Source organism: Lontra canadensis, unplaced genomic scaffold (assembly GCF_010015895.1).
Source record: "Lontra canadensis isolate GAN:19392208 unplaced genomic scaffold, GSC_riverotter_1.0 scaffold43, whole genome shotgun sequence".
Taxonomy (NCBI): Eukaryota; Metazoa; Chordata; class Mammalia; order Carnivora; family Mustelidae; genus Lontra; species Lontra canadensis.
Genome location: NW_022631037.1, coordinates 14,303,664 through 14,328,798, shown reverse-complemented (window position 1 = coordinate 14,328,798; position 25,135 = coordinate 14,303,664). Strand labels below are relative to the sequence as shown.

At 52.8% G+C, this 25,135-nt stretch overlaps 1 protein-coding gene and 1 long non-coding RNA gene across 2 annotated transcripts; one reads left to right on the top strand and one right to left on the bottom strand.

The window, feature by feature from the left end:
• Window positions 1-11,121: 11,121 nt before the first annotated feature.
• IGFBP4 (insulin like growth factor binding protein 4) lies at window positions 11,122-23,006 on the bottom strand. The gene is made up of 4 exons (XM_032871569.1): window positions 22,371-23,006; window positions 14,871-15,028; window positions 14,004-14,138; window positions 11,122-12,340 (listed from the first exon to the last, which is right to left on the bottom strand). Exons 1-4 carry the CDS (start codon window positions 22,717-22,719, stop codon window positions 12,206-12,208), a joined length of 777 nt encoding a protein of 258 aa, XP_032727460.1. The 5' UTR covers window positions 22,720-23,006; the 3' UTR covers window positions 11,122-12,205.
• LOC116875814 lies at window positions 21,268-24,698 on the top strand. The gene is made up of 5 exons (XR_004384276.1): window positions 21,268-21,506; window positions 21,691-21,799; window positions 23,200-23,560; window positions 24,079-24,133; window positions 24,368-24,698. It is a non-coding gene; the product is annotated as an uncharacterized LOC116875814 (long non-coding RNA).
• Window positions 24,699-25,135: the final 437 nt, after the last annotated feature.

Below are 25,135 nucleotides of genomic sequence, written 5' to 3'. Positions count from 1 at the left end.
TGTAACCCACAAGAGGTAGGTGGGGGCAGGGAGATCCCCCCGCTCTCCGGAGCAGACACAAGGACCAGCTTTCTCTGGTTCTGCCTCAGCTCCAGACCTGCTGATTGCCCCCTACTCTCCAAAACACACACATAGACACATAGACAGGCCCAACAGGAGGGCATCTACTGTCCTTACAGCCACACGGGGGCAGCAGAGAGTCATGAATGCGTGCAGGCAGCCAACTCAAGAAGTTTGGAGAAGCTCGGCGATCTTTCCCCCACCCCCACTTCCATCAAAATTCCCAAGAAGCTGGAATCATTTGTGCAATAGGTCTGGGGTCCTAAGAAAACCATACCGTGAGGATGGAAGCGGAGGCTCAGAGAAGAAGCCCACTTTTGTTCTACAAGGAGCAAGTGCCCGCCCCCTCCCAGCTGTGGGCCCTGCCACCCATCGTTATCATTATCTTTGGCCAAAGTTGGGTCTGACGGATTGTGATTTCAACCCAGGAAACCAAAACAGACTGAGGCTGCCCTGGGCTGGTGCGACTGGCTGAGAGAAGCCCACCCAGCCTGTGCTCAGGAACTGCCCCATCCCTGGAGAGTAGAAAGCACTAGACAGGTTCTTAAGGTCATATTCAGGAGGTGGGCAGAGAGACCCCCTTTTATCCATGGGTGGCTGTGTAGTTCCCGTGGAAAATGAAGCGTCTGTCTTGACAAAACAATCGGTTCTAAGGCATTCAGGGCAGCCCGCTCAGAGGTGGAGACCTGAACAGAGAGGGGACCTGAGTTGGCAGGCGGTGGCTGTGTTGTAGAGAACACTCCTTCCAACACCCCTGGTCACAGCAGTACAGTCTGCACAGGCTTCCCTTCGTAAACCATCTCTTCAAACCATTCTGTGCCCCCACATGGCCCAAACACGCGGTTTTCTCCCTTGTGACTCCCTGGTCGCCTTTCTGCCAGGAAGACGAGTTGGGATCTCGCCCATATCCCAGAGCTGAAGGTGAGTCTGTGTGGCCCCCCTGTCAGGTTCCAAGGTCTCACTTGGGCTCCCTGAGGGCCAAGGAGAGGCAGGAAAAACATGGGCAGGAGTTGGGAAGGGTCTCCAAACCCAAATGAGCCCTAAGCTACCAGCTCAGCCCTAGAAAAATAGACAATGGCTTCCTCATCCTGCCCTGGGCCTGGGGGTTCTACCACCAGCTTCTGCCAGCCGGCAGTCCAAGCCTTGGCAAGTGGTAGAAGAGGGGCCTCAGGAAATCTGCTTTCCGAAGGGCCTTAGGAAGGAGAGCTGCTGCTTCTGTTTAAGCTGGGTTCTGTGACTCCGTGGCAGGAGCTGCCCTGGAGGGCCTGCAAAGAGACCCTCCCAATGGCCTTGAATGGCTGTTGAGGAGACTGCCTCCCCTCCCACGACCAAACTTGAATTCCATCCTCCCACCCCAGCCCCCTCGACCTGGCCATGGACCCAGTCCATGGAAGGTAATATCTCTGCTACATTTACAACTCATCTTCCCTCCAGGAAGATTTAACAAAGAACTTGACTTAAACTTTTGCCGATGGACAGAGCAGCCAGCCCAGCAAGGATATGGGGTGGGGGGGGGGGGGATGAGCAGAGGAGAGGAAGGACAGCCACCAAGCCTGGAGCCAGGAGGGGAGGAGTCTTCATACCCCAAGGTTTTTCTGTTCAGGAGGTCCCAGGCCTTGGAGCCCTTGTTCTAAAGCCTCCCTCCCCAGTACCTTCTAATGTCACCCCTCCCAACTTTCTAGCTCTCTGCAACCCGCTGTCTACACACACGTATACCACCGACCCAGTCCTCCCTCATCCTCCCTCCCCAGGTTCTCCTCTCCCTCATCTTTCTCCAACTCATTCCTTCTTGACCTTCCTGCCTCAAACCTGTCTTTTCCCTCTTTACAGAAAAACCTTCCTCCCTCTCCCTCTTGTCCCCTGTAATTTCCACAGGTGGCCGGACCCACAGCAAAGCCTAGCTCAAGTCAATGAGAAGGAACAGGGGCAGGTACCTGCACTGCCAACCATTTTGCAAGCCTCAGACTGCCACCCTCTCTGAGCCCTGCCTCCTTTCTGGCTACAGGGTAACCTCCCCAGAAGGCTGAAACACCCTCACCCCTCTACCAAACCTCACCCCACCCCCTCTTCTGTCTGCCCATCTCTTCTCTTTCATCTTCTGCCTCCTGTCCTGGACTCTCAAGCTATCCAACAGGCTCAGGGCTTAGAGCCAGGACAGGCCTGGGAGGTGAAGGGCTCCCAACCTAGACATTGGTGCTTTGCTTCATGCAACAAGGGTTTTCTGGCTGGATGCTTTGTTCATGTGAGCCAGGAAAACAGATCAGCACAACAGCATTCTAACAGAGGTATGTGAGTGCCATGTGGGACTGGCAGGAAAAGTAGAAACAGGGAATGTAAACTTTATCCATTTGGAGGGAATGAGGGCAATGTTACCAAGGAGGTAACATTCGAGCTGGATCTTCAAGAATGAAAAGGAGTTTAGCACACAAAGAAGTGGGGAAACCAACTTTTATTGGGAGGCTCTTATGTGCTAAGTGTAATGTGAGGCACATTATATATGTTTAATCCCATTTTACTGCAGCTTGGAGGGTTAAATTGCCCATATTCTCCTAGCTGGGAAATGGCAGAGAAATGGGATTCCTGATCTGGGCCCACTCTGCCTCAGCAGCCTCAGACAAGCTGATGGATGAATTTGTGTGTGAAACACACAGGTATGACACAATACCATGTTCAGTGTGGCTAAAGTATATGGTACCCAGGGAAATAAGTGACAGAGGAAGCAAAGGGGAGTCTGGAGCCAGATTATCAAGAACCTTGGGTTCTAAGCTGAGAATGTCTAGGGAATGAATACTTGTTAAATGAATGGATGAGTGAGTGAATGAATGAATGAGGTTGAACTCAAGACCCCTCATGTACCGTTGCACAGGTTGTGCAATGCACAATCATACATGGCACCTTCCTTGGATTTCATTCTGTAGGCAACGAGGAGACATCAGAGGCTTTTTAGCTAAGGAGTAAGTGACCAGATTTGTGCTTTAGAAATATGGCCGTGGGGGCAGGAGACAAGACCTGAGGCCTGGGTTGAGGAAAAGTGTGATCAGAAGAGAAAGCTGTGAGAACTTGGAACTTCAGGCCAGGAAAAGGATAAGAGCATAAGGAGATAGGCTGGGACAGGAGCCTGCTTGATCTAGGCCTGGGTCCTGGGTTCTTCAGGCCTGAAGGGCCACATGGGAAAAAGCAGGACCAGGGCCTCCCAGTCCCCCTGGTCTTAGTCTCCTCAGGCACCATAACGCAATGCTAAGTGATTTAAACAACAGATACCTAAACTTTGTCCCTGTTCCAGAGCCTGAGGTGACAGCATGGTTGGGTTCTAGTGAGAGCTCTCTTCTCGGCTTATAGATGCCCACCTTCTCGTTGTTTGCACACATGGCCTTTCTTCAGTATGGGCTCCTCGAGAGGGAAATCTCTCTTCTTCTTAACAAGGCCCCAAGCCTCTAGCATTAGGAAGGACCCCACCCTTCTGATCTCAGTTAACGTTAACTAATTCCTAAAAATACTATTTCCAGATACAATCACACTGGGTGTTAGGGCTTATGAATTTAGAGGGTCACAATTCAATCCTGCCCCAGCCACATCCCCCACTCCCATAGCTCCCCTGTGCTGGCTGGGCCAGGGCTGTCTTCTTTCTGAACCTTGCCCTAAGAGGCAGCCAGGGCCTTGTTATGTAAGCTTCTGCTTCCTAGAAGGCATCTCAGCCTTTACCTCTCTGCAATCGGGTCTTATTGAGGAAGTCAAGTGGAGCGTGGCTTGCTGCAGGCCTGGAGGTCAGAGAGGAGAGCCAGGAGGAGGGAAAGGAGAAGGGAGAATGTTACTCACTTCACTCATTCACCAAACATTCACTCATTCACCTCATTCACTCATTCACCAAACATGTGCTGAACAGGACAGCATTAGCCATACTGGGGCTGGGCAGGGAATGGAGAAGAGGTCTGCATGTGCCCCCACAGATGTTCTATCCTCCACAGCATGAGATGTGACACCCGTGAACACTGAGATGGGACATATCATTTGTCCAGTTCTCGCCGCTCTCACCTACACACACACACACACACACACACATCACAACTTCCCTCTTCTGCATCAAGAATTAGAAGCCTGGGTGGTCAGGCAGATGTGGGTGGCAGGTCCCCTCTGCCATTGACTAGCTTCATGATTTATCACGAGTCAGACACTCAACCAACTGAGCCATTCGGGCGCCCCATCTCATTTAACCTGGACAGCAATACTGTATAAGTACTATTATTTATGCTCATTTGATGGATATGGAACTGTGGAGTAGAAACTAAGTCAGCCTCTTGGGGTCCAACCATAATAAGTAGCACACTGAGATTTGAACCCAAGCAATATGGACCCAAACCCATGGTGATGATGACAATAAGAATGATATTTGGAGTTTATTGAACCCAAGGTCATCAAGTTCAATCCCACATACACCAGGATAGGGCTGTCTGCCACTCCTCCGGTGTCTCGGCCAAACCCCTCCTCTCAAATCAGGGATTAGGTCCCCAACCCCAGGCTGCTCAGGATATTGACAAAGTCACCCCTCCTCCTTCCTGCCTGGAAAGTGGCACATCTCCCCCTATAATCTCCCACCCAGAATCCCACCTTCCTTCCTCTCCAACTAGAGCCCTTAGTTAACTTCTCCTTTCTGGTATCTGAAGAGTTTCCTATGGAAAGGGTAGGTGCCCAAACATTCCCCCTGCACTCACTAGGAGATGGTGCAAATAAAAAATCGCCCTGAGTTCTAATCCACTTCTGCCACCAGCTCTTTTATGGCTTTAGACAAGACAGTCACAGACCCCAGTAAGCCTCCATTTCCCATCTGTGTAATGGGTGAACTGGAGAAGAACTTAAAGGCTGCTCCCAGCCCTAGTCTTCTTGATAGTGACCTTTCTCAGCCACCAGGCTGGAGCCATCCTCTCTCCCACCACATGTACCCCCTCTCCAGTGAGATACTGCCCGGCTCTCCCCAAAGCTTCCTGTGTGGTCTTCCCCATCGCTACCTCCCACCCTAGGGCAATGGGATCTGCCTGTGGACAGCCTCTGCTCTCCCCCCATTCCAGACCCGCCCTCTACTTTGGATTGTGCTGACCCTCCCTTCATCTGCCAGAGCCCAGAGTCCCCTATAAGGCCACCATCTGCAGAGAACACAAAGGGAGACTAGCCCTTCCCCAGCCTGTGGGCCGGTTCCCCTCATTTGAACCCCAAGAACATCCCCACACAGGGATTTACAAAATCCCTTTGCATTTTAAAGGCAAACTTCCCCACTCCTCTCCCAAAAAAAGAAAACTTATCAAAACTTTCAAGGTCCCAGTTTACATTTCTTACATAAACCCTTCTGGGCCTACTGCCTGGGATTTGGGACTCACCCACCCCTAAATTCAAAATCTCTTTTGGGGAGGGTTTTTGTTTTTACCAAAACCCCTCCCTCATTGCATAGGGCAAGCACTGCCCAGGGCTTTTGGAAGTGGGGGTGGTCACAGTTCCGGGCTGGCCCGGCCTGACCCCTCACACAGCCAGCGATCAGGCCAGGGTCACTGAGCAGTCACATGTCACTTTGAATGGAAAGCCTTGAACTGAGGCTGAGAAATGAAGTTGGGAAACAGTTCGGCCAAAGGCAATTGGACTTTTTTTTAACTTATGTTTTTTGGGGGAAAAAAAACCTCTATTGTCCGGCTAACCTTCCATGATGCTGGAAAATTAAATTTATTTCCTGAGCAGTCTGGTCCAATTTCCCCTGGGTGGGGACAAGACTGGGCTTCCCTCCCTGCTGTTCCAATTTAGAAGCTCTGGCTGCGCTCAGAAACCAGGACCCAGGAGGGAGGCAGGGACCCTGAGCCTTGGCCCTTCCAGGAAGCACGACCCTCCCCCACCCCACAATCCTTTCCCAGGAAGCCCCCATTCCAGCCCCTGCAGGGTAGGGAAGCTCCTCCCCCAACCCACCCTGCAGTCTCAAGGTCCCAGTGTTCACTGCCATTCTCACTTTCCCAGCAACCTGGGTTTGCTGGGCATCCGTCCTGGCCTGTCCCAGACCTACCCCAGCAATCCATGTGTGCCCCTCTGTGCCCCCCAGCTTCCTGCCTCTGTCTCCAGTCTCTGTGGGGCAAGCCAGTAGAGGTACAGCTGTAAGGCATTTGTGCTGGCCGCCAGGCTGAGGGGGGAGCCATCTGCAGCTGAGGAGCTGCCAGGCCTGCAATGACGGGAACCCTGGGCCCCAGCCCTTCCACCCCAACCCCCAACACAAGAACCTCTCTGTCCACCAAGGCCTAGGAGGCCAAGGGGAAGGGGAATGACCTTGAGGCCACTGCAGGAGGCAGTGTACAGACCTAGTCAGCCCTTACTGGGCAACCTGCAGCTGAGCCTCACTGCAGAGGTGGGGGATGGGGCGCTACTCCCAGAAGAGGCTGTCGGATGGTCGGATGGTCAGGGGCTACCCACCCAAGCCTCGTGACAAATGTGTCCTCTGGCCAGCGCCCCACTGCTGCCCTTCCTGGGCTAATAGAAAAGTTCCCAGGGCACTAGTGGGTAGAGTAGCAAAGAGGGAAAGGACTCTCTCTCCTAGCTGGGGCACAGAGAACCCCCAGGTCCCCACTTCCCCTAAACTACACCCACCTCCCCTCCTTGGGTGAGGGGGAAGTTGCATTGAGTGAATGGACTTCTGAGATGCCTCAGGCCACAGCAGACCCATTTGGTTCTAATCAGAGCAGTTTCCCAGATCATAGAGGGCACATGGGGGAGGGAGGCTGTGCACAGGAACCGCTCCCCACTCCAACCCCTCCCCAGAGTGCAGCCCCTGTCCTATTAGATCTCCTTTCACCTCCCAGGTGGGTCTCACACAGCAACTGGAAGACTCGGTGAGGCAAATCTTAGGAGGCAACAATATAGACCCCAGAACTATGTCCATGTTAGAAAGACAGACTACAGAGGAGAGTGGAAAACTGAAGGAAAGAGGGGTCTGGAAGGAGGAAAAGGGGCTGCAAACAGAGTCAGAGCAAGCAAGGTCCTGGAAACCACAAGGCCCCACCTGAATCCTATCACAAATGGGGAAGCAGAGGTCCTGAGAAGGAAGTCTAATAGAATCACTTACTGAATTCGGACCCAACCCCTGTTCCTGCATTCTGCCCAGCAGTCTTATTAGGAATTACAATCCCACCTTCAAAAGATGGGAAAACTTCGGCTCATAGAAGTAGAAAGTTCCACCTGCCAACCTCACCCAGGTGGTAAGCAACCAGGGCCACCGTTTTGCCTTCCCAGCCATCTCTAGACTTGGATCAGGTGGGAGCCCAGTTCTGGAGACATCTACCCACCCCAGCTAGGGAGGTTCCCCAACCCTAACCTACCCAGTCCCAATTTCTGTCTGGGATGTGCAGGATAAAAGCCTGGAAAAAAAAAAAAGAAAGAAAAAAGAAAAACCTTCCTGGTCATGCTTTGGTGCCAGGGTCCTAGTTCTGGCCCTGGATGACTTTGGCACTGGGGTCTCAACTTCCCCGTCGATAAAATTAGCCAGTATTGTCTAAAACTGGATGGGACAGTGATTCCCCAACCCTCCATTTCTATCATCCTAAACCAACCCAGAGGTTTCCCTTGGCTTGGGTGGTCTTTAGGAAGAAGGTCAATCCCAATTTCGGAATTTAGAGCTGGCAAGGGAGCGAGCTCTAAAGAGAACAAGGGGACCCAGCCAGCCATGGAAGCCGCTAATCTCCATCTCTCCCTGGGGGGGACTTCACCGCCGCCTCCACTGAAAGCAATTTGTCATGCCCTGAATTAAGTGATTCCAACAAGGGTTTAATTTCAGTTTAATGGCTCTGTTTTTATGTGTAATTAAATACCATTGCATGGCGAAAATATGTTGTTTGCACTTCTTTAGAGACTGTGTAAGGGCCCAGGAAGCCAATCCCACCGGGTTTCTACTCCCAGGCTCCACCAGCCCCTCCCCTAGTCTGGCTAGAATTGTCCAGGTCTCGGAGAAGGGGGTTGGGGATCTGGGGAAGAGAGGGGGGGCCGTGAGGGGAGAAATGGTCCTGGTGGCGCCTGCTCACTCAGTAGAGCATGTTTCTAATTATCCTCAGCACCCCCACTTCTACTCCCTGACCCTAACTCTCTCCAGGCCCTGGGGCCTCAGACATAGAGGGGACAGATCACTCTGACAGTGAAGATCTAATTAGACCCTTGGCTGGCTGAAGTGGTGTCTACGCCCCCGCCCCCGTGGGTATACCCAAAGGTCTGCCCCATTGTCTCTCCTCCACTTATTGTTCTCATTAACTCTTTCCTCCCCCATGAATATGCTTCCTCCCCATTGATCCTCTCCCCTGACTCACAAACCCACCCTTTCCTCCCTTCCTCCCTGAGAGGACCCCAGGACCCAACAACTGACCCAATGTCGCAGCTGCCTGCCTGCCTCTCACATCATCCTGACTTTCTCTTTCTAGGTCAGAGGTGACAGTGCCATAGGGGTCTGGAATGCAGGGGGAGTTTCTCTGGCTGGGAATGTTTCAGGGTCATTTAGCACACAGTCATATCCCCTCCAGGGAGGGGGGCCAAGCAGGCACCCCAAGTCCTGCATGCCTCATAACATTCCTGGAGCAGCTTGGTACAGCTGAATGTGGCCCAAAGGGCAGAGGGGTTGGGACAAGCAGCCTTTTCCTGGAAGGAGCTAAAGGGATTGCAGTAGCTGGAACCTAGGGGCCTTCGTAGGAGGAGGGGCGAGGAAGCTTGGCCAACTCTCCAGAGATGCCCCCGCCTGAATCCAATACTGGAGTCAGTCCAAGTCTCCCCTTTTTTCTCCCTACTCCCACCCTGCTGGCTTGCCAGTGGAACACCCAGCCCCCAGTCCTCAGCAACAGCAGGGTTTGATCTCAACTAATGAGCTGGGAAATGGAAACCAAATGCCTGAAGTAGATCAGCACCAATGGGCTAAGGGATCCTGGTGGGGAGCCTCCCACCCGCCTGCTCCAAGCCACAGTGGAGGGGAATAACATTTCTTGGGGAAGCAGAGCAGAGCCCTCAAGGACTTCAGTTTTAAGTTTATCTAGGTAAGTCCCAACAGGACACAAGAGATTAGTCCTTGCCCCCTCCTCCCTTCCATGTCTGCCAGACATACTGATGCCCTGTGGCTACTAGAGCGACCATCCAAGGGTATTTGGAGACCATGGCTGGGCAGGGAGGGGGTAGGGCCAGGTGCAAACTAGACCAGCAATTCTCCTCTGAAGCCTGGTTCTCCCCCCTGTGGCACTGCCCAGGACAGTGTACTTCCTCTAGCCTGGGAGTGGTAGAGCATGCCCACGCTGACACAGAGCTGCCTTTATTTCCTTCTTTTTGGACACCTAGGACCTGACTCCCAGATGGTGGAGGCAAGTGCCAGGCAGTGTTTCCGTGGGATGTGTGATTCCCTCTCCCAAAGTGTGTATCCTCTATTCTTTGATGCTTGCTTAAGCTCCCCACATATCCTGCAATGGGGAGACCTAATGAGTGAAGGCCATGCATTCATAGTCGGCAGGGAAATACAGACATACTCTGTGAATTTCTCCATTCCCTCCCGCCTCACGTCGCATGCATTCACAGATTCACACAGCCCACATAAACACACCCCTCAGATTAGCATCTCTCCTACACACACCCACACCCAGGACACATGCGTTCACATCTCACCTTGTATATTCGCTTCGTGTATTCAGAAGTAGCACTTTGCTGTATTTACACACGTGCGTGCACCCACACTCAAACCCACACACACAGGTACCACAAATATGCAGATATAACAAAGGCACATCCCAGGCCACATATGCAGCTACTTCCCAAGCAGATCCAGCTCTTTTTGGAGGCCCACGAAGGGAAAAGGGCCTCTTAGTACTCACTACCAATGGTACCAGGGGTAGAGCATTGAGAAGGGGGGCTGGATAAAGAAGGGAAATTTAAAGAGATGCTTTAGGGAAAGAGATACTCTCCCTACATTTATTTGGTTTGAGGACCTAAAACTTAATTGTCAGCCTACACCTACCTCCCACCCCAACATGCCTTGGCCTCAGCCCAGAAAGTAGGGGGCTCCATGAACGGGGGTCAGGGGGCCCAGGTCACTTTGCTCTTTAATCTCCTACTGCTGGCAGTGGCTTGCGGTGCCTCAGGGAGACCAGATGGCTGCGGGATGCTGTCACTGAGGCAGAGCTAGAGAGATGAGGATTGCAGGCCCAGATTTAAGATGCAGATAGCACAGGGGCCAATTCATCAGGAGCCAGAGAATTTAAAATCTGAGAGTGCCTCTGGAACTGAAAAGGGGCTAGGAATCCAGAAGACAACCCAACAGGAGGGAACCCCTTCCCCCCACCCCTGCAGAGCACAGCAGAGTTGGTGCACAGGGTGTTCAGGCTGCCTATGACCGCCTGAGAAGGGGCCCCCGCCCAGATCAGCGTACACACACACAGAGCTCAGAGGTGGTGGAGAGGGGTGACCAGAAATCCAGTCATACCACATGGGCAGAAATTCTGGGTCTGGCCCCAAGAGCCCACAGCCCGCCGAACTCAGGACAGCAAAATCAAAGATGCCCCTATTCCCAATCTCTCAAAATCAAATCACGACACAACCACCCCATTAAGGAATCTAGGCAGCGAGAGCTATGGGATATATTGGAGCTTACCCCCTTCCCTCAACTTCAGGGAAGTGCCTCCCCCACTCAATTAATACATCAAATCCAGATGCAAATCCAATCTGCCTGATGCCCTAGGAAATACACTTCACACACCATATGATCCCAGAAATAGCTCTGGCCCAGCAGGGCTGTCCTTGCTTGCCTTCCTTCAGAAGCCATTATTTGCCCACCAGGAGTCTGAACACAGACAGTATGACTCTGGGGACAGGGAAGCTCCCTAGGAGGAGACTGCAGGGAAGAGGAGGGTGAATTGGTTGACTTTGCAATCCTCTTACCATGTAGGATAGGTCTAGGGACCACATGATGACCCCCCTTCCCACCCCTGGTGCATCTCTGTCTCTAATTATAAATAAATCAACCAAACACAATTGTCTAGATTTTTTTGTTTGTTTGTTTTGTTCTGTTTTGTTAAAAAAAAAAAAACAAAAACAAAAAAAAAAAAAGACAAGACATCATGGTCAACTGGTAGGTCCCTAAGTCTCCTTCCATCCAGTCAAGTCAGAAATGCCTGGAGGACAGGGAGGTATAGGGAGGGAGGCAAAGCCACAGGCAGTGAGCCACTGGAAGGATGAAGTCATCCTGGTGACTTTGTGACTGTGACCACAAACAGGGGAGGAAGCAAGACCCTAGACAAGTCCTTTACTCCCCAGCATGTGTGTCCTCTGTTCCATCAGGCACATGCAGTCCCATTGTGCATTCTTTCCTCCCACTCTGAATATTCAGAAATCGGCCCCACCTCCCCAGCCCTCTATCCCGCATGACTGCTTCTGACCTTCCCTCCCCCACAGCAGGGTCTGGGCAGCCAGGCAACAAACCATGGGACACACCAGACCCAAAGGTGGGCTTGTCTTATAGGTCCTTCCCCATGGAGGGGCCTGGGGAAGAGAAGAACGGGAGCCTGGTGGGTTTGAGCTTTGGAAGTGCTCCTGGACTCCTGACCATTGAATCATCTGCCACCCCACACTTTCCCTACGGCCTCTACCCTCTGACTAAATTGAGGGGAAGGACAATAGTACAAGGTACAAAAGTCAAGGTACATGTCTACTTTGCTTCTCTGATTCTGGAAATGGGACTTCTCTTTCCCCACAAGCTTGTGCTCAGCTTATAAGAAGTGGCCTCAATGCCCAAATCAGACAAAGTCAAAATAAGAGCCCCCAGGACTAAAAAACTAGAGCTGGCATGTAGTATGTTGTCAATAAGTGTTTTTAGATGGCTGAATGAATGAATGATTGAATGAATGAATCCAGGATCAATTTGGAGACACACCAGGGCTCCCCATTGCCACTCTCAGACCTCTCGGACTGTCTAAGCCCAAAGACACCACTAGGCTTTGGCTCACCCCAAGGGCACACCCATGCACACACACATACACACACACAGAGAAAGGGAAACTTCTGGGCCAGAGACAGAGCTAGAACTCAGACTCAGTCTCCAGGTCAGCTCTATAGCCTCTAAGGGGTGGGGGCAGCAGGGGGGACTGAGCCCACTGCCTCCTGGCAGGGCTCACTCGCGAAAGCTGTCAGCCAACTGGTGGCAGTCCAGCTCCCCTTTTGGCTCCAGGCCCCCCGGAAGCTTCACTCCCGTCTTCCGGTCCACACACCAGCACTTGCCGCGCTGCCCATCTAAGGCCGGGTGACACTGCCAAGACAAGGGTGTGAGAGGTCAGTTCCCAGGCAGCCTGCCCCAGTCCCACCCCAGCCCAAGTCAGACAGCTGGTCCAAGATGGCCTCTGAGGGCAGAGGCTCTTTCATGAGTAGACAGATCTTGGCCAAGAAATGAAGGTTGTCTCAGGGGCCAGCATTGGTCTAGGGATAAAGGGCTCAAGTGTCCGAATGTTCAGTGGGATAAAAACTGGGGGAAGAAAACACATAGAACTATACAACACAAAGAGTGAACCCTAAGGTAAATTATGGACCAATTTTAGTTTCTTAATTTGTGTTAGCATATGTACCACACTAAACCAAGACGTTAACAGGAGAAACTGGGGGTGAGGAATAGATAGGAATCCTGTACTTTCTGCTCGATTATTCTGTAAACCTAAAACTGCTCTAGAAAATAAAGTCTATTAGCTTTTTTTAATGAGGGGAAAACGTTTTTTGAAATTGGTCAAGGATGGGGTTGCCTGGGTGGCTCAGTCGGCTGAGCTTGGTTTTGGCTTAGGTCATGATCTCAGGGTTTTGAGATGGTGCCCTGTGTGGGGTTCCTGAGATTTTCTCTCTTTTCCTGTCTCTCTGCCCCTCCCCCTGCGCTTGCTTGCACTTTCTCTCAAATAAATAAATAAATAGAATTTTTTTTTTTTAAGGGGACAAAGATAAAATTGGTGTTGGGATAAAGCTTGCAGGTAGGTTTGGCACTGGTCTGAGAGGCCCTTTTTGGTTCTGCACTCATAACCTCCTCATGCCATCCTAGGATTTGCAGACCTGGGAGCAGCCCTGCTCTTCCTATCTAGGTATCTAGCCCACTTTGTGGATCTATCTATAGAGCACAGAGTGGGAAAATGTATGTATCTATGCCCACAAAGAGCTGGAGAAAGACCCAGGCCAGGACTCCCCAGATCACACCCAGTATAAGGCTCTGCCCAGATATGCCACCCGTCCAAGTAAGCCCACTTCTTATGGGTCCGAGTTGGGGCTGAGACAAGCCAACCTTGCTGAATATCCTAGCCTCCTGCGGGCTTATGAGAGGAACCCATGTTCCAAGGGAATGAGGGAGTACGGAGGTTCCTGCATTCATGTTTTCTCTCCTGTCCCACTCCTTCCTCTGCTTCCATCCAAAGCTCCCTTTCCCAGCTGTCAGATCTGGCTTTACCTCCATCCTGGCTGTACCCCAGGTGGTTTGGTTACTCATCTTGGGGGAAAGGGCAGACTGAATTTCCTCCTTAAATCATCATGACTGAGCCCCTCCTTCCCCAAATGAAACCTGAGACATTCTATGGCAAAGGAGAACTACTCATAGGACAGAGTACAGTACAGGGAGTGAGAGAGTGCGGGGAGGTAGAGGTTGGCAGGAGTGCTAAGTGGTAGATCCAGAGGTGATGGAAATAACCCTAGATGGGGAGGCAGGACAGCTGGTCTGCCATTAACTCACGCTGTGACTTTGGGCCTCAGTTTCCTCATCTCCAAAATGAGTTCAGTGGGCAAAATAATCTGAAACTGTAAGGCTGGGGGAGGGTCCAAGGGGGTAGGTATAGGTGGGGAAGTCTTCCCTTTCCCGAGATCTCCATCCTGGACCATCTCGTGGAGAGACCAGGAATGCCCCAAGAGCTGAAGTCAGGATGGAGCCAGCAGGGATGAAGACCCACCTGCTTCGGGTGGAAGTTGCCATTGCGATCGCAGTTGGGAATAGGGATGATGTAGAGGTCCTCGTGGGTGCGGCTCTGTGAGGCGGCCAGCCGCTCCAGGGCCCGGTGCAGCTCACTCTGGCAGGAGCCCTGGGGCTAGAGGAAGGGAGAACGAAACTGCTTAGCAGAAGGGAGAGAGGCTGGAAGACCAAGGCTGGGGGTCAGATCAGAACTAAAGACCCAGAAAGGAGGCTCAAGGCCCAGAGGCCAGGCAGGGCCCAGTGTTCAGCGGACCCAGGTGGACAGAGCAGGACACTAAGGAGAGGATCCTGAGCCAAAGAGCTTCTAAAAAGGAAGGGTGTGAATGGAAGGGACCTTGTGGGGGTAAGTGGCTGTGGAAACCTATGGAGATGGTTGGGAAGGGAATGATTTCTAAGCAGGAGGGATAGCAGACATCATACAATTAACAACTTGGTAAGAGCTGGGCGTGGATCCATCAGAACCATCCATCAGAAAGGACATTAGCCAGACCCTGGGACAGGGTCTCCAGGCCCCCTGCTGCGGCCAGCGTTAACCCCTTCGTTACCGAAAAATTCTGCATGGAGAATCCAAGAGAAGAAACACCAGGAAGCTTGGAGCAACCACTATTTTTACACACCAGTACGGAAGTATTTCAGTACTTAACAATTACTTCCACTGCAGCAATATGTATAACTGATGGACAGGAAAGGAAGTTCAAGGAAAGGAAAGAGGATTGTCTGGGTCCTGATGATGCATTCTAGGTGCCTCCTGCACACAGTTTGGCTGTGTGCATTTGCTGAATGAACATAATCCAGATCTAGTGGGGAAGGGTGTGCACATGTGCATTTGTAGGTCAGAGGTCCTCACCACAGGCCGAGCTTCCTCCCGGGGCACCCCGATGACCTTCATCTTGCCCCCGCTGGTGCTGCGGTCTCGAATTTTGGCGAAGTGCTTCTGCAGGCACCTGCGGTCGTGGGCGCTGCAGGGACTGAAGCTGTTGTTGGGGTGGTCACCCTCATCCTTGTCTGCAGTCATGCCGAGATAGGGAGAGGTCAGCACTGGGAAAGGACAGGGCAGCACACCCACCCAACCTCCCACCTTGCTTTTCTCTTGGGGATTCTCCAGCCTGGTTCTGGGAAAGAATAGGGGGCCTTGGAGTTTCGGGGGGGGGGATGAAAGCAACACCCTCGTCTCCTCCCCATTCTCCTGGGATTTCCTCAGGAGAATATTCTTCTTAAAGTCCTTGACTTGTCCCTCACCCCACCCAGTCCAGCCCTCAGATGAGTCACCAGCTGCAGCTGCGCAGACAACAGGAGTGTCCCCTGGGCCCTGCAGGGAGGTCTAAGGCAGGCAGGAGCCTCCCCACCAGATCTCACACCCTCCTCCATTCAGCTCCTCCTACCATCCCCCACTCCGTCTGCTCTCTTTTCCTGTCTCCTGTCCTGTTCTTTTCAGCATCTGGCTGAGCCAACCAGGGGATCCTCAGATCTGTTGGCTCTGCTACCCCTCTTCCACATGGCCAAAATCAGAATTTCCATGAGTGATGAGAAATCTGGCCCCAAAGGCTCTCCCCGTTGGCTGAACAAGAGAGAAGAAGGGGGAGTGGGTGTATATGTCTACATCTGAAATTGTGAGTCCGTGCATGTGTGACACACTGTGTGGCCGCAGGACCAAAAACACCCTCACACCTCCCTTCAGTTCCCCCACCCCAATTTCTTCCATCCTTAGACTTTGGACTCCATCCGAAGTCCATGTCTATTGCCCAGAGCCAGGGCACTGGGGATGTGGAGATGGGGGTGGTAAGGCTCAACCTGCACACTCTCCCTGGGATCTCCTGAAGACTCTATCTGAACTCAAGAATAACCCGATCCCGAAGTCCCAGAATCCTAACCACTACTCCAACCTCCAGGCAGCCAAAACCGGGATTCAGGGCTGAGCTGGAGAAAGAGGTAGCAAGACCTCTCTGCAGATCAGAGTCACCTCTAAAATGCTTGGGCTTGGCAGCTTGCTGCTGGCCTGAATGCAAAGCCCCTGCCAGCATTCCAGATGTTGGCAGCCAGACAGAAGGTTACATCTGGTTTGCGTCAGGATTTTTTTCCTGAGGAGTTAGCAGGTTCCTTCACACATGGCAGCAGTCCCAGAGCTGCCTCTGGGTCAAATGGTATTTTTCCGTCTAGCCAAAGTTAGTTGGGGGGTTAGTTCTCTTTTTATTCTCCTAGTTCTGGCGGTGTGGGGGGAAGCAAGTAGATAAAGGGAAACCAGGCAAGGAGGAATCTAGACTTTCAGAAAGTCTTTGTCAAGATTCCATACCCAAAGGTTATTTATAAAATTGAGTCACCAAGGATGGGAAGGTTTCGTCATGGGTGGAGGGCGGGTTTAGAAAGAATCAAAGGTAAGGAAGAAATGGAGCAGATAGATATACTCTGTCCTTCTGCATATTTAATATCTCAAGAAAGACAGTCCAGAGGGGACTCGTCTCAGAGATGACATCAAGTTCTTAAGGGTCAACCGAGGAGTATCCACTATAGCAAGACCTCCCAGCGATGTGGGCAGTAAAAGATGTGGGTAAATTTCAGAAGACCAGGATTGTCAAGGGGGCCATAAGAAGATGGACCCCAAACCCTCGGTCAGAACCAGAGAAAAGATCTGGGATCCAGGCTCTACCCTAAAGACCCTCCCAAGGAACCTTTCTGGCCAAAAAGCCCAGAATAGCCAGTGATTCCTGCCCCTGCATCCACCTTGCACAAAAGCATAAGACTTTTGGAAGGAGTCACAGTGTTGCAGGGGTGTAGGCTGGAGGTAGATAATGGAGAAGAAGAGGAAATAGAAGAAATAAAAGAATTAGAGCCAAATTTTGAAACAACAGAGGCTGAGCTGAGCTGAGCCATGGACAAAAGCACCACCATTTTACCCGGAAATGACTGGAAGGGATCCAAAGGACTCATGTGCCACAGCCCATGATGCTAATTCAAGGGGCACCCTTGGAACCTGGAAAAGGTTTTGGTCTTTCCTTTGAGCTTGCTTTCTTTTCATGGCCATAAAGAGAAGCACTACTTTGCACAGTAACACTTGTTTCTCTTGGTAAGCAGGCAGAATGTTCTCAGGTTCAAGAAGTAAGCAAGAGTTTTCTTAACAAACGGAGGTAGAGAGTCTCCCATCCTGAAAGTGTGGCCCATCAGGGTGGTAAAGGCCTCAAGAACCTAGAGATCTGAAGTAGAAATGTAACCGCAACTAGGCTTTCCAACACTGAGTTTCCACGAGTTGAAGTTCACAAATGACTAACTCTTGGGGGTTATTAATGAATATATGGAATATTTTTCCCTTAACCTAGGAGGTATGATTAAGGAGAACAACTGTTGGAGGCATCTGGGTAGCTCAGTTGGTTAAGCAGATGAGCATCTGGCTCTTGGTTTTGGCTTAGGTCATGATCTCAGGGTTGTGAGATCAAACCCCAAGTAGGGGTAGGACTCTGCACTCAGCACATAGTCTGTTTGGGGTTTTCTCTTTCTCCCTCTCTCTCTGACTGTGGATGCTCTCTCTCTCTCTCTCTCTGGTAAGTAAATAAGTAAAATCTTAAAAAAAAAAAAAAAAAAAAAGGACAATTGGGTCTGCTCACTGAAACCTGGAGCTCTATAGGCCATAGGGCAAGGCTGGAAGCATAGCTTATGCTCTTGTGTGGGTAGGGCCCCATGTCACACTAAAGGGGTTATCTGGGAAAGCTAAGCAGGCAGTGTGCCTGGCCTCCCCTTCCTTGGTTTCCCCACATTTTTGTTGTTGCTAGGCAAACTTCCTTTTTTATTTTTTGAAGAACTGAAGAATCCTACAAGCCTCCAAAATACACATACTTGAGTCCAGATACTCATCCATGCCATACTCGGACCCTTCCTGTCCAAGGCCAGACTGCTTCACCCCACCAAAAGGGCACTCCACAGAGGAGATCAGTCCTTCATCAACACCAAGCATGCCAACTTCCAGCTGCTCAGACACTCTGCAGATCTGGTCCCGGTCTGTCCCTACCTCGAGTCTAAGCTCAGGGAAGAATACACCAGAGAGGGAGAGTAGCGGCTTACTTACTCTCACAGGCACATAGGTACACAGAGTATATCCATATCTTCCCACTCAGACACAGACAGGCCAGGACTCAAGAACCACAAACATATACAAACAATCACGTGTCCAGGCACACTGGTCCACACAGGCACACCCACATACACTCGGGCACTCTGACCCTGCCCTGGGCAGAGACACAGACTGGGGGCAGGGCACTCTGCCTGCCCCATCGCTTGTTGACTTTCCATTTAATCTGTAACTTTTCCTTGCTCAGCCTTGCTTAGCAGGCAGACTGAGGATCCACCCCAGGATCCACCCCTAGACACTGGGTTTGGGAGGGTGAGGGTCATCGTAGCCTTGGGCCTCTGAAAAATGTTAACCTTCCACTCTCCAAAGCTGGCTAAATTCTTGCTACTTCCCCGCTCATTCAGGAATTCCATCCCTCTGGTCGTGCTCACCCAGGTGGGGCCCTCAATCCCTGTGGGTCCCCCCAGAGTCAGACCTAGCCCCCTGAAAGATCTGACTTTCGGACTTCCAAAAGGCTTATTTAGGGGGTGGGACTTCCAAGGTGGGCCAGGTCATCTCCTCCAGCCCCTGCGTGGAGCTAGGCCAACAACATGCAACCACAGTGCAAACCTTGGTCTTTGCTCTAGCAACCAAGGGTAAGGCGCCCAGACAGAGAAAAGACTTCACAGCTTTGGCACCACTGACTGAAAAGTTCATGGTCAAAGCTAGAGGATTTCCTCTTTCTCAAACTTGATTCCAACCCCATGATTCCTCCTCAACTCCAGCCCCCATCCCCTTCAAGACACCCAGGGTGAGGCTGTGACGTAGGTGGGCCCAGCCACCCAGACACAGGCTTTTCAGCTCATCCCCCTACCCTGCAAGAAAGGCTTTTTCTTTCTTCCCCTGGACTCTCCCTAGAGAAACCAAGATCACCCATCCCAGGTACCCAGCCCTTACTTCAAGGTCAAGTTCAGAGGGCATCCCCTTCACCATCATGCCACGCTGCTTGCCTCAGACTGAAGGAAAGCTGATCTATTCTTCCCATGTTTACAGCAGCAAAAAGGACCAAGTTCCTCCCCACCCCCTCAACAACTCTGAATCTCCCCCTACTTTGCTCAGTTGCCCTAATGTCCCTCAAAAATCCCAGCATCAGAGGAGGATTTAAGTTTGGACCAAAATCTTCTCAGCTTCTTCTTCTTCTTCACCATCCTCATCATGGCTCTAACTGATGAAGCTCTTACTCCATGCCAGACACCCCAAGCCTGTGAGGCAGGTCCCGTTGTCATCTCTATTTTACAGATGAGGAAGTGCAGCAGCCTGGGTGGAGGGGAAGGAGGACAGACTTATCCCTGCAGCTCCTATGTCTTTAAATGGAAAGACTCCTGACACCCGAGGCACCAATAATTCTGGCTTTGCCAATACTAAAGAAAAAATCTTAAGCAGCCATGCTCCTCCCCCTACCTCCCCCAAGGCGCAGAACTTCTGGGAAGGCCCTGTTCCCATGACATGACTGGATTCCCAGTACTGAAGTAAGGGGGACAATATTTGCTGTGTTGACTAAAAATTAACCCAGTCTGTCTGTGCCCTATCCCTGTCCCAGAGAGACCCAAGAGCACAGTTTAGGAGCTCCCCCATCCAAACACCGATCTTCGTACTGTCCACTCCCCCAGATTCCATGAGTCAAGGGTCAGCCCACTGATGCAGAATTGTGGACTTCTGATGCACACGTCCCTTCCCACCCCCACCTCTGGGGGCCTGAGCAGTGTTAACCCACAACATTTCCTGGCTCAGAAAGCTGGGACAGGAGGGCTATGGAGAGGTTAGGCTTAAGATGGAAGGAGGAAACCTGCTCCTGGGGCAAATAGTAAGCAGCTGGACATAGCAGGCCAAGGGAAGGGACATGCCAAGTGATTGTCTGCCCCCAGTCACCTGCTGAAGCTTAGCTCTAAGAGGAAAAGGCAGAAAGAAGAGCCTGATACTCTCTGCCAAACTATTCCCAAGGTAAGAGGGTCCAAGTCTTGGGACCTAGGAGGGACACTGGCCTATTGACAGTGAAAGGTTGGACAGAATAGTGGGGATAAGGCCTGAGCTCTGGCCATCTTGTCACACCAGAGACCCTGCAGGGCTGTTGCACAACTCTAGGGGGCACCTTTCACATGGTGCAGGGGATGCTTCTGTGATGACTAGGAGGTGAGAAGGCACGGACACAGCTTGCCGAGTAGGTACCAAGTTTTCCCCAGGGTTCTCCAGGCTTGCCCTTTCCCTCTCCAGATCTTCGCATACCCTGCATGGGTGGAGGACAGGCAAGGAGGGAGGGAGTGGGCATTAGAGACCTGGACCCTGTAATCCCAAGGGGACATAAAGACCAATTCACATGATGTCCACAGGGCAATCACAAACTTCATACCATTTCCCCCAAAGCCCCTAGGGGATTAGATTTTCCCCCACTACAAGATGAGGTGCTCCTGCTCAGCCAGGGAGGAAGGGGTACTCAAGACCCTCTGAGAGCTCTTCTGTCCTGAGTTCAAGTCAGTGAGAGAGGAGAAGCACCCATTCTAATCTGGTGCCAGATACATACGCACTGGCCAGTGGAGGATGGAGAAAAGAGGTCCCATTATACTCAGGGAGCCAAGGGTTCAGCCCTCACTCCCAGTCTGGTCTGGTACCAATTCCCCTCCTCTTCCACTCACACCGGCATCTATGCCCCAGGATCAGTGCCTTACTCCCTCAGGACCAGCCCCCCTGCCCCCACCCCCTAATCCCCTACCCCCGCTTCCCAGATGTGTCGGGTGCCAGGCTGGCATTTCTCCTAGAATGTTTTCTGCTGACCCATCTCTCACTGCCTAAGGACAGGAAGGGCAGAGAGGCCTGAGGCCCAGACCCCTGGGGTCCACCTCCTTCCTGTTTTCCCTGCATCCTGCTTTCCTCCACTAACAAGCTGCAGAAGATTTGAGGAAGTGGAACGGGTCTGGGACCCGAGGCAGGAAGCTTGGGGCCGGAGTCCCAGCATCCGGACTGCAACAATGGAAGCTTCAAGCACCAGGAAAAGAGACAGACACAGACAGAGGCACAGGGAGAGCAAAACAGTCAGAGAGGGAACAAGAAACAGAGGCAGAGATACAGAAAAGCAGAGAGAGAGAATCCAAAAGTAACAGAAAGATAGGAACAAAGACAGAAAGAGAAACAGTGACAGACACAAAGAGAAAGAGCAACAGAAAGGGGCTGAGGAGAAAGTGAGAGAAGCAGGACAACAGAAGCAGAAAGGGAACAAGATAGAGAAAGAGAAACTGATAACAGGCAGAAGACATCGAGGAAAGGAGAACTCAGGCGTGTTGGTAGTGAAACTAGAGACTGAGAGATGTAGCAGGAAATAAAAGAATACGAAAGACTGAGAACGATTATAAGGAGAAACTGAGAGGCTCACTGAAAAATGGAAAAAGAGAAAGTGTAAGAATGAGTTTAGAGCAAAGGGCCTTCTAATCCTCTCCCTCTCTCCCCCTCTTCCTCTCCCACCTCCCCCCTCTCCCTCTCTCTCCCCCTCTTTCTCCTTTCTCTACTCCCTATCCCACACCGTTAGGTTTCTACAGCTCTGGGATGGGAGCCAAGACTTGCTTCTCTTCCGCCACCTCAGATGACACCTGCCAGGGGAGAGGAGCGGGGTGCCCATATACCAGAGCAGGATGAGGTGCCCAGGCCTGGCAGAGAGACCTCTGTCTTCCAAATACCTCTCAAACAGCTGGGTGAGCTGCCTAGGGGCTTTGGGGAGGGGCAACTCTGATGCCCCCCACCACCAAAGCCCCTCTGATTTGCATGTCCCATTCCACCCCAACCCACCTCAATGTCAAAAGGCCAAGCCCTGGCTTCTTAGACCTCTCGGGTTTCAACTGTGGCCAGGATGAGGGACATTCCAGGATCAGGAACAAAAAGCCACCACCACTGCCATCCCCATCCTCTAGTTATCTGACCCCAAGCCGCTCACTTGCAGGCTGCTGGCTGGACCAGGTCAGGCTACGTTCCACTCCTGCACCAGCAGCCAGGACTACCACCGAGACTTCTCTTCCCAAATAGGCACCCTTGGGAGGTTTGAGATGGAGGGCTGGGACAGTCTTCCTTGCTGGTGGCAACAGGCTGCTAGGGACTCGACAGCAGTTTCCCTGGGTGAGCCTGTCCCATGCCATTCCAGCCCTGCCAGGTACCTGTCTCCTTAACTCACGAAAGATTTTCAAGGGCTTTCCGGGCCAGCTTGAAAGGGGAAGGAGGTCTAGGAGAGGAGAACACCAGGTAGGGCACGCAAGGACAGGGGCACCTTACCAGAGGGCTGCAGGCTTTCCTGGATGGCCTCGATCTCCGCCAGCTCCATGCACACGCCCTGCCCGTGCATCAGCGTGTGCAGGGGCTTCTCCACACCCCGGGGCGGGTAGCAGCGCAGGCCCGAGCCGCATCGAGGGGTATACACCCCGCAGGGCATCCCCTTGCCCAGGGCGCAAGTGGCGCAACAGCCGCAGCCAGGCTCCCGCACCAGCTCCTCGCAGCCCACGGGGGGGCGGCAGCGCGCCAGCTTCTCCTCGGAGCAGGGCGGGCAGTGGATGGCTTCGTCGCCCAGGCTCGGCCCGGGCCCGGCGGCCAGCAGCAGCGCGGCCACGAGGCAGAGGGGCAGCATGACCGAGCTAGGACGGGGGCGCGGGCGCTGGGCGCGGATGCTGAGAACGCGCGCGCAGACTGGCAGCAGGGACCCAGGGAGACAGCGCCTGGCGCGCCTGGAGGACCCGACCCGGAGGGCGCGGGGAGACGGGGCGGCCCCGCGGGCGGACAGGGACCGAGCCAGGGAAGTTAGCAAGCGGACCGGAGGGGAGCGAGCCTGGCCGCCGAGGCGCTGCGCCGCATCCTCGGCCGGGCCCAGGCGGCAGGCGGCTGGCGGCGGGGCGGGGGGGGGGCAGGGGGCTGAGCGGCTGCCCGGGACCGGCTCCCCCGGACTTTATACCGGCCCCTGGCCACACCCCCAGCGCCTTCCCAGAGGTGGGGGAGCGGGGGCGCTGGGGGGAGAGGGAGAGGCGGCCGTTAGGGGGAGGGGGCGCTGTCCTGAGTCGTCGCCGCCGCCGCCGCCGCCGCTACAACATCTGAAAGTCCTTTTCTGCCGCAGAAGGAAGCGGAGCAGTTTGGAAGCCGTGGCAGGCGCCGAGAGCGCCTCTGAACCGGAGCCTGGGAGGGGAGAGAAAGGAGAGGAGACGCCAAGGGGCTGCTCTTTGGCCCCCTCCTCCGACCTTGGAGGATTCCTCCCCTTCCCCGCCAAGGCGGCTGCAGCCCCATCCCCCCGCCCTCCAAGAACGCGACCTCCTCCTAGCCCAGACTCCCGGCTCCGCGATTCAGTCTCCCGGGCCAGAGTCCTTTCCACCCCACCCTAGTGCTTCCAGTCCCAACCACTGGAGACCAAGTCGGGTGAAGCGGGGAAAGGGAAGCAAGCACCCAACGAGGGACCCAGAAGGGCCTCATGGCCCTAAGAAGTTAGTAAGCTCTCTTCCCACTTGCCCTTCCAACTCCCCGCCCCGGCCGCGCGCGCCGGATCTCCCCTGGGTCTCATCTGGGTCCTGATCCGCTCTACCTTCCTGGGAACTGAATCCACTGAACTCCTGGAGAAGGAGGTGTCCAGCCTCTTCTTCCTCCAGGATGCTTGCTTCTACTGCCCGACTCCTTCCCCAGAGGAGGACTGGCTGGGGAGATTGCCACTCTCAGTGTGCAAATTGTGCATAGCACAACTCCAGGGGGCAACATTTCTCTTGTGGGCATTGTATGTTTGTGTAGCTGTTATGACAGTTTTCCAGCAGAGGGCAGTCAAGCATTTCGAGGAAGGGGTGCCTTCTAATTCAGCCAGCATTGTGTGTGGGGCTGGCTAGGCCCTCTGTGAGATCCTACTGGTGCCTGTTTCCCTCACCCTTCCCTCAGTCCTGCTGCGATCCGGAGAGACCCTGGAGTAACATTTGAGCAGAGACCCATCTCCTAGGTTCTCTCTCTGGTCCCCCAGGTACTCACCCGTCCTCCCCCACAAAGGCTTCTCCTGTCCTGGACCTGGTTTCAGGGTAAGAGTGCCTGTCAGGGCACAATCAGTGACCCACTGTGGACTTTTTTAAAATTTTTTTGGCTTGGCTTGGCTTGGCTTGGTTTGGCCTGACTTAGCCTAGAAAGCAGCAAGGCAGCCAAGCCAAGTGCAGATCAGAGACTGTTTTCCTGCTTCCTACTTCCTTTCCCAAGGCAGCAGTCTTTCATTTCAGTCTCACAGCAGTTAGGCCCTCTCCTACTTTCTCCAAGTGTAGACTGTCCAGGTGATAGAAGGAAGAGAGGAGCTGGAAGCTGAACTTGCCTGGACAGAACCAAAAAGTTGCAAACTGACGGCACCTACTGGCAATCATCAAGACTGCAGAAGGTCTGGAGAGCTCTGGCAGGGGACAAGATTGTACAATTCTCTCCCTACCATCTCACAGACATATTGGGGTCTCTTCTGTATTGGAGCACAACAAAGAGAGCCTGGATCCTCATGTCCCTGGGAGAAGCCCAGCCTGTCCCTGATTCAGAAAACTTCCCCCAGCCCTATCCCCCTCAATCATCTCGAACCCAGTTCTGCCACCAACTTATTGTATGAAGTTGGACACCTCTCCTTGGTGAGTTTGGATGTCCCTAACTATAAAATAGAGGTCGGTCATCTCCACCTATTCTGCCTCTTAAAGCTCTTATGAGAGTAAAATGGGATCAGAAAGGACAGTTCTGATACCAATGCCAGACTTGCCTCATAGACAGCAAACTTGGGAGAGCTAAAGACACTGGGATGTGGAGGAAGGCGTGCAGAAGAGGCTGGACTCAGAGCAAAAAAGTACCTGAGGTGAAGCATGAGTGCAGGTGTGAGAAATCCAGAAAGGTGTCCAGGTGAGACAGGTGCCCAGACCTCTACCCCAGCATCCCCCATCCATCTGCTGGTCCCCACCCACCACCCAACAGCACCGTCTGGATTAATTTCAAGGAAGCAGAAAAATAGATATAAGTAGGCCATCCAAGCACCTCCCCATCATTCGTGCAACACATATTTA

What these genes read in the sequence shown, in the direction of transcription:
- IGFBP4 (XM_032871569.1), bottom strand. Translation starts at nt 22,719, where the DNA reads ATGCTGCCCCTCTGCCTCGTGGCCGCGCTGCTGCTGGCCGCCGGGCCC. An exon ending in GGAAAGCCTGCAGCCCTCTG is followed by an intron (nt 15,029 to 22,370) that starts GTAAGGTGCCCC and finishes GCATGACTGCAG; the next exon opens with ACAAGGATGAGGGTGACCAC. An exon ending in GCAACTTCCACCCGAAGCAG is followed by an intron (nt 12,341 to 14,003) that starts GTGGGTCTTCAT and finishes TTGTCTTGGCAG; the next exon opens with TGTCACCCGGCCTTAGATGG.